The following is a 7,930-nucleotide window of genomic DNA, read 5'->3' as shown; positions in this document are numbered from 1 at the left end:
TGTGTAATTGGATAAAGATCGGCTCGTCGCGGGTCGTCGTCCCTTACTCATACGCCCTTATACCCCTTTCCTCGGCGATGATTCCACGGGCGGCAGAAATTTTATTACCGCCGTATTTCTTTCCGCGGTGATGCCGGCAGACGGTTTAAGGCCGATGCATACGTGCGTGCGCGCCCGATGATCTTCCCCGATAAATCATCGTAAAGGAATGTCGGGTAGAAAAGGGCTCGAAAAATACGCGAGAAAAAATCGAGGCTGTAAATCGCGCCGCTGAGAGTAAAACCCCCCCCCCCCAAAAAATTTGACTCGATTCAAGAAAAACTGTCAATATTTCCTTCGTCTAATGTCGATTCTGCGCGATGTCGGATGATAATTTTCTACGCGTGATAACACGCGATAAGTTTCACAGCAATACGTCTCCGCAAGTGTCAGGCAGAAAAATACGCGAGAAATAATCGAGGCTGTAAATCGCGCCGCTGAGAGTAAAAATAAAAAAAAAATTGACTCGATTCAAGAAAAATTGTCAATATTTCATTTTAACATCGATATATTCTGCGTGATGTCGGATGATAATTTTCTACGCGTGATAACACGCGATAAGTTTTCTCGCAGCAATACGTCCCCGCAAGTGTCAGGTAGAAAATTTCACGCGTATCATCACTCTCGGTACACGTGCACGTAGCCGGCAATGTCGAGAGCGAGGTAAACAGTGCAAAGAAAATTCCTCCGATCCGTTCCTTCGCTTCCTCCATCCGAGCGAGAAGCGCACAGCGAGGCGCGAGAAAGAGTGCGATCGCCGAGTGGTGCACTCCCGAGATCGAGATAATCGCTATCGCTGTTCACACGGAACGTGTAACGTGCGCGCAGCGCGGCTCCGTCCGGCAGCGTCCTTGGCGGAATTATTTCAAAAGCGTGGAAAGTATCGCGATCTCGCAAAGGAGAGCCGGAAACCGTTCGCCGATGAAGGATCAAAGGACACGCGTGACTCACATTTATATTATTAGAAACGGCTACGTACGTCAATCTATTTTTCTTACGAATAATTTCAAGCGCGTCGGAGCGTCGCGAAGTTTATTTTTACTCGTTCCTTCTCTTTCTCTTCACTACTCTCTTTGTCTTTCGGTTCACTACCGGAAATAACGGAAATGAGCCTAATCTTCTCTCAGGCGTCGCGATCGCTTCTGTAATCAGTACTGCAGATCGTACGCGTTATCGGCAGCTTAGAAGATGATGCAGCGGAGCGTGAATATCGATCGGCTATCGATCTGCTCGAGCCGCCGCGCTGTTCGCCTCGCATGCGGCGAAAAAAAATCGCGACCGCGAGACAGGCGACTCCAAACTGCATTGCGCTCTCTCTCTCTCTCTTTCTCTTTCTCTCTCTTCGTTGCACCTTACGCATCACCGTGTATTTACGGCACACGCGTCTGGCTACACGCGGACACTTTCACTTTACGTAACTTTATTCACGGCGACTAAGGGCGACGAACTTTGACTGTCTCACACTAAAATCCTTTGCAAGCGACTAGAAAATTCCGACGTAAGGCTCTCGCGTTTCTTTAAATCTGAATCGGCAAGAATGCGAAATACGAGGGTCTTCGCGAATCTCCTCGACGATGGTTTAACGCGAAAATTCTAGAAGAGACTCGAAGAATATATAGGAAATAAAAAATTCCGAGAATCTCGAGAGATAAGCTGGTTTAAAAAGCTGGCTTCCACATGTTCGGGGTCACAAATACTCCAGAAATTCGAATTATATAGGCTTGCGAAAAATTCAGAGTCCGAAAACTTCGGAATGACCCCCCGAGAAAAACAAAATACAAGACAGAAAGAGAGAAAGAGAGAGATATCTGTCATCGAGAAAGATCGCCGCGGTGAGAAAAGGAGAGACGTAGATAGGATGCGTAAACAGACACAATCGTACAGTACGAGAAAGAGAGAGGAAGAACGGCGGGTGTGCGCGCGCGAGAGAAAGACAGGTACAGAGAGAGAGAGAGAGAGAGAGAGAGAGAGAAAAGAAACGAGAGACGCTGAGTGTGATGTAGACGAGGATACAGAGGGCATGCACCGCGCGCACTCCGGAATTCTCTCTCTGCTGGAGTGCGGCGGCGCGGCGGATATCTACCTGTCAGCGTGCATTCCACGATCCCACGATCCGCGTGCTGTCGGCTCGGCGTGCACGTTTCCGCTTCTCGCCGAGCGTAACTCCCCGTGAGTCCCCGTCGACGCGCACACCGCGCTCGTTACACCGCTCGGCGCTCACAACACTCCGTTCGCGATGCGAAACACACACACACCCACCCACCCACATAAACACGCACACACTCAAATTCGTCGCCGTCGTCACTCCTCTTTGTCGCGCGTTGCCCTCCGACGAGCGACGTCAAAACGCGACCGGTGTGACGTGCCGCGACGCGCGAATATGGCGCGCGCACTCAACGTCGATCCGCAACTTGGATCTCGCACACGCGCTCGCGAAGAGCGAGAAACGGGGAAACGCGTGGCCCCCGCGCCGAACGGAGTCACACGCCGAGGAACCGGAGGACGAACGCGCGGCTCTCGGCGGTCGGCCGCGTGCCCTCTTCGCCCTTCGTCCGGCAGTTTACGCCACTTTACGCGCACTCGTCCCCGCAACCGCTTCGGTTCCGTTTGCCCGCTTTTTGTTTTTGTTTCGCGACGCGAAACGACGGCGAGGAGCGTGTGTGCACGTATACCGTGTACGTACGCGCACACAGGACTCTCCAGACCGGACCGGAACGAGACGCGACTACTCTACTCGGCTTTAAGCACCGCGGGGTAAATACTACTACATACAACGAAACGCGCCGCTCTCTCGCCCGGCGCGGTGTGTGCGCCGGCCAATCCCCACCCGAGCCGCGCCATCCATGTGGTAGGCGCCGCGGCCAATCGCGCAGCGTGTAGCCGCTAGAACTGCGGCGTTCGTAAAGCCATCTGACTGATCGGGATCGAGCAGCGAGTTCGGCCCGCGTGGTCTTTAATATCGATCGGTCGGTCGTTCGATCGCGCCTGGAAATGAAACTTATATTCTTTTGATTCCTCGTACGCAACACATACGAATGCGCATGGTCGTCTACAGATAATAAATTCTTTCAAACTCAAGTATACCATTTTTATATATGTACTACCTTTTCATACGCAGGCAGCACGTACCCGACCCGAGGTCGATGTCAAACACGCACCACACGCGCTTACGCGAGTGGAATTGCTAACGAGCCGCTCTCATGTCGCGTATATCGCTCCTAATGAGATTCAATGACGCACCGGTATCCCACCCACCGGCTGTCCAAATGAATCATCCGCTCGTTACATCATTATTTACTTGACTTCTTCAAATTACACGCGTTCCCGACTAAATTAGCTCTCGAGTAATATATATTTATTTTCCGAGATAATTTGATTTCTCGACGTTACTAAATCGTGTCGCATGGTCTTCTACGAGATGAAACAGTATATATATATATATACATAATACGTCGGTCGTTCCGCGTTCGCTACACGTGATACCCCGCGGCAACGACTTATAAATCGATAGCGTGTGGAGAGAACTTGATCGCGCGGCCGTGAAATCCTCTCGACATTCGGTGTCGGTGACCTGGCACTGAAAAAGAACCAATTCCAGACCCGTCACGTCGCTTGTTCCGTTCACCCGAATTGCCCGTGATCGCCCGAAACGGAATTTCGGGTCCGAAGCGATCGATCATCATCGAGCATTCTTGACATTTTTTTTACCTCACGTCTCACCTCGCTTAAAAGTGAACGCACATGTAAGATGTAACACAAAACGGATGACGTTCTATGAATAATTTAAACGAAACGAGAGACTATAGTAGAAATTCATAGAAATTTATTACGACACTCCAGCGCATTGCACGCGATTGCTCACATTCGCAGTAGAATACGTCGCCGTAATGTTCCCTCTTCGTAAACAGGCCTTATACAAAACCCGAAATTCTTAGGCAAGCAGAAGAATCAGTAGACTCACGCCGATGGCCTTCACGGGAAGTGTCGCTCGATACTCGTCGCATCTGGCATCTCGAGAAGCAATATTTTTCACCTCGGTCTCTGAAAGATTTTTGTACAGTGACGTGAGACCAACACAATACATTCGGTCGAGGCTCGTCGACGGACAATTGGAACAACGCTAGAGTTAAACGGCACGTGATATACTTATATATATTTCGCGCAATTTAATTGCTGTTCTCTGTCATTTTGTAAAGAAGAAAAAAGAGAGAATAGGAATGCGCGGTGCTCTTCTCGCCTCGACGCGTCCTCACCGTATTCGTAATATTGCGACGGTTCCGTCGGCTCGTCCTCACATTCCTCGGTGGCCGATCGGATCCTTACCACCTCCTGTCTCACACGTGTCCTGTCGGCCTCACCCCCGAGTGGCACGTAACCAGATCTCGCCACGCGATTCCCGGCGACGGCGGCGGCGGCGACCGCGACCTAGAAAACGCGGCAAGAGTTTCGTCCTTCAGCACTAACCATATTCGTAGACCACGTTGGGTTCCTCGTTCACCGTTTCTTCCTCGTCCTGCTCCGCAGCCTCTTCGTCGGCGCCCTCATCGAGCTTGTCCTCTTCGTCGCCCTGATTTTCCTCCTCCTCCTCCTCCTCCTCCTCCTCTTCCTCCTCGTCTTCATCCTCGACGTTCTTCACGGCCGACGAACGATAAGGTCTGCCCTCGTCGAGCCTATTTTTTCGAGGTTGACGGTGTCCTCGCGCAAAGTTGTAATCGTAGCTGTGGTATACCTGCTTGGCCCTACGCGGATGCTCGAGAAGACGGCGTTGCGGTGGCTGCACGTAACCTCCGTAAAAAACTGGCTCCACATACGAGGCGCGTCCGTGGATATCTTTCGTAATTACAGCTGACGCGGGCGAGCTCGGAGAGTCCCAATCGAGACCGTCGCCGGCAGTACGAATGCCTGACAAAATTAGAAGTGTCGATAAAAGATCGAACGTCAGCATAGCCTCTTGTCATTATCGATCACTGACCACGCGATTGAACGTAAACGCGATTAAATCAATTGCACAATCGAGTATAATCGCGAGTAGCTCGAAATAGTTTCGCGTCATAAACCCATGAATATGAATAAAAATACATAATCTCGTTTTGTGAAAGTATATAACTTATTTTTAAATATTTTATTTCTTTTATAATTATATATCCTATCTTTTGTACTTTTTAATTAGAGTATTTAAACTGAACTGAAATCTTTTTTTTTTAAACGATGTAACGGAATGTGAAAGATTATAATTTTCTTAATCAATATAAAAGTATAAGTTAATATATGTGAGGAATGTACATTCAATGATTCTAACATATATAGATATTTATCGACTTTTTTCCTTCCCACAATCTAAGCAGGATTGTTCTCCAGGTACATTTTTGTCACGATGTCGGTGCGACATTGACTTAGGATTATGTAATCCTTGCTGCTGCAACCCACCACGGGACATCTGTGAATAGCACACATAAACGCTGTAGTAGCATATCCCAAACTTTGCATGGGCGTCAATTGTGTATCTTGGAATAAGGTGAAAATTACAAAAGTAAGCAAATTCACTGGAATATTTTTAATTTTATTAGCTAATATCTAGTGAATTTGCTCACTTTTGTAATTTTCACCTCATTTCAAAATACACAATTGACCTCCTGCGTGTGAACCTAGACTTATAAGATGGACTGTGCGTCCCCCGTTGAAAGCGTGAAAGCAACATCAGTGACAGAGAAAGAGAAAGATAGCAATAGGAGGATCAATGCTTTCCTTGTTCAATTCTGTAGCAATTGAACAAGCATCGATCCTCCTATTACTCTCTCAATGATGTTGCTTTCACGTTTTCAACAAGAGCGCGCAGTCTATCTTAACAAGTCAATGGTGTAAAACATACCTAGTATTTTTGTTCTTTTGCAGCATCGCGACGAGGCTCTCCCTATCGTACACGTGACCGCAGACTGTATTTTTCACAGGATCTGTCATTCTCGTCTTCGAGATCGGATCGATCACATTTACTTCTCTACCTGTCAGTGCCAGATCAGCGTCCGTGTCATCCAGTCCGTTACTCGATGCAGCTTCGTTGGCTGAAAGTCATTCATGTTAATCTCAGGATGAAATAAAAACGACAAACTTAAAGTGATCTCAGATTCAGATGTTTTTACCTTGAAGCAGACCTTCGATCTGACGATCATACTCCAACATTCTGTTGTCTTTCGACGGATCAACTTGGATCTCGGATATAGCCTTGCTGTATTCCTGTTTACAAACGGTAGCGAGCGCATGTAAAATCTCAAAAACTTAAACTGAGAGATCTTTGATTTAAGAGAAATCGTTACATTTGAGATGTCTTTCGTGTTTTTCTCTGGATCAGCCTCGAACACACGTTCCATCTGCTCCCTGATGTCACTCGCCGCCTTTATTTTCGCAGATTCCTTACAATTGTTCATCAGGGCATCTCTTAGGTGCTTCAGTATCTGCTGCCTCTCTTCCTCGTTGTCTAAAAATACAATTAGATATTTTATTTTCTCGTAAATGAAAAAAGAAAGCTCGTCTTAATCACTAACTTTCTGCGCTCGGAAACAAGAATCAAGAGCGAGGAAATCAAGAAATTACGAGCGAAAGTGCGCGGAGAGAAGTACTCCGAACATTCCGACCGTGTTTTCTAACCTAGCTAAACACTCACCGTAGTATTTTACGATGTTCCCCGCCGTTCTCACGAAACAATCGTCGAGTTCCTCTATCATTTGCGTGGACTGCGTCATTTTTGCGCGATCTTATCTTATCCCGCTGGAGATACTGATGCCAGTCGTCGAATTTCTACATTCCACTCCCTCGGCAGTCTCGACCGGTTGCCAGATTAGGTTAACGCCACTTTTAATTCTTTTAACCAACAGCCTTTCCAATCGACGCAAGTCGAAATTAAAAACGAAGCGAAATATATACTTCAATATTTTAGAGAAAAAGAGCAAAAATTGAAGAACACAAAATATTTAACTGCAAGAGACAAAATTTATATTTTCTCATATCGCACTTATTGCGTGGATCTGGTGAGACTTGCCTCTTGGCGCGTTTCACTCGGCCGATATCAGCAGAGAGAATCGAGAGAGGACATGGCCTTTTGGCTGTCGCTAAAATGCCCTCGTGCACTAACGCCCTCTGAAGAAGTGGATCCAAATTACATAGCAAACTCAAGATTTCTGCACAATTTGTGGTGCGTGTCCGTACTAAATCCCCTTATTCGAGTTTGTTGGATTTTTATTTTCGAAAAATTACGTATTCAAAAGTATGTACATTTCCGTACTTTCTAATGCGTAATTTTTTGAGAATAAAGCTCCAACAGACTCGAAAAGTGGGTTTGTAGTACGGACACACACCACAAATTGTGCAGAAAACTGGATTTTGATATGTAATATTTGAATTTATCATTGATAACATTTTTTTTATTCAGATTGAGAAATTAAACGCTTCAAAGCATTTGAAGTGTCACGTGGACCGCAGCTCGGTTCTCAGTTTCTCACTGCAGATATAATTTCATTAAGTAGAATTTCCGACGCTACGAAACAGGCGAGAAAGGATCTAAAGCCTCTGTCTAAGGCCGTACATCGTTCCTACATGACGCGACGCTACGTTCCCCCGAACTTGCTGCGGACTCGACGGATTGCCGGATCATACTCTATAGAGCGCGCGCGGCACGTACGCGCTGTTTATATACTACCTCGCGCGGATCATGGAGAGAGACCGCCTCACCGCCCGTGTCAGTTTTCGGCGGACGATTGGCATCTCGCTCCTTACTCCTAATCGTCCGCCGAATAAAGTTATAACATCATTTTTTATTTTATTTATTTGCAAATAAGTTACATTATAATTAAACATTGAGCGCATGATAAAAAGAGGCCAGTGCCATTACTGCCACTAT

The 7,930-nt window shown here is 46.9% G+C and overlaps 2 protein-coding genes across 3 annotated transcripts; both read right to left on the bottom strand.

Moving 5' to 3' along the window:
• Positions 1 to 3,847: 3,847 nt before the first annotated feature.
• On the bottom strand, positions 3,848 to 5,264 carry LOC105452300 (histone chaperone ASF1-like). Of its 2 annotated transcripts, XM_011693276.1 has the most exons (3): positions 4,538 to 5,264; positions 4,293 to 4,464; positions 3,848 to 4,080 (listed from the first exon to the last, which is right to left on the bottom strand). In XM_011693276.1, exons 1-3 carry the CDS (start codon positions 4,982 to 4,984, stop codon positions 3,971 to 3,973), a joined length of 729 nt encoding a protein of 242 aa, XP_011691578.1. In that variant the 5' UTR covers positions 4,985 to 5,264; the 3' UTR covers positions 3,848 to 3,970. The 2 variants fall into 2 exon arrangements, with proteins under 2 accessions (XP_011691578.1, XP_011691577.1); XM_011693275.1 differs by lacking the exon at positions 4,293 to 4,464 and having other exon boundaries at positions 4,504 to 5,264.
• A 94-nt stretch (positions 5,265 to 5,358) lies between these two features.
• Positions 5,359 to 7,115, bottom strand: LOC105452301 (E3 SUMO-protein ligase NSE2-like). The gene is made up of 5 exons (XM_011693277.1): positions 6,698 to 7,115; positions 6,351 to 6,511; positions 6,177 to 6,270; positions 5,909 to 6,098; positions 5,359 to 5,476 (listed from the first exon to the last, which is right to left on the bottom strand). The coding sequence occupies exons 1-5, from the start codon at positions 6,774 to 6,776 to the stop codon at positions 5,377 to 5,379; spliced, it is 624 nt and encodes a 207-aa protein (XP_011691579.1). The 5' UTR covers positions 6,777 to 7,115; the 3' UTR covers positions 5,359 to 5,376.
• Between the last annotated feature and the right edge of the window lie 815 nt (positions 7,116 to 7,930).

This window comes from Wasmannia auropunctata, unplaced genomic scaffold, assembly GCF_000956235.1.
Source record: "Wasmannia auropunctata unplaced genomic scaffold, wasmannia.A_1.0 LD336033.1, whole genome shotgun sequence".
NCBI classification, from domain to species: domain Eukaryota; kingdom Metazoa; phylum Arthropoda; class Insecta; order Hymenoptera; family Formicidae; genus Wasmannia; species Wasmannia auropunctata.
The sequence above is the reverse complement of the archived record's forward strand: the minus strand, read 5'-3'. Positions and strand labels throughout refer to the sequence as shown.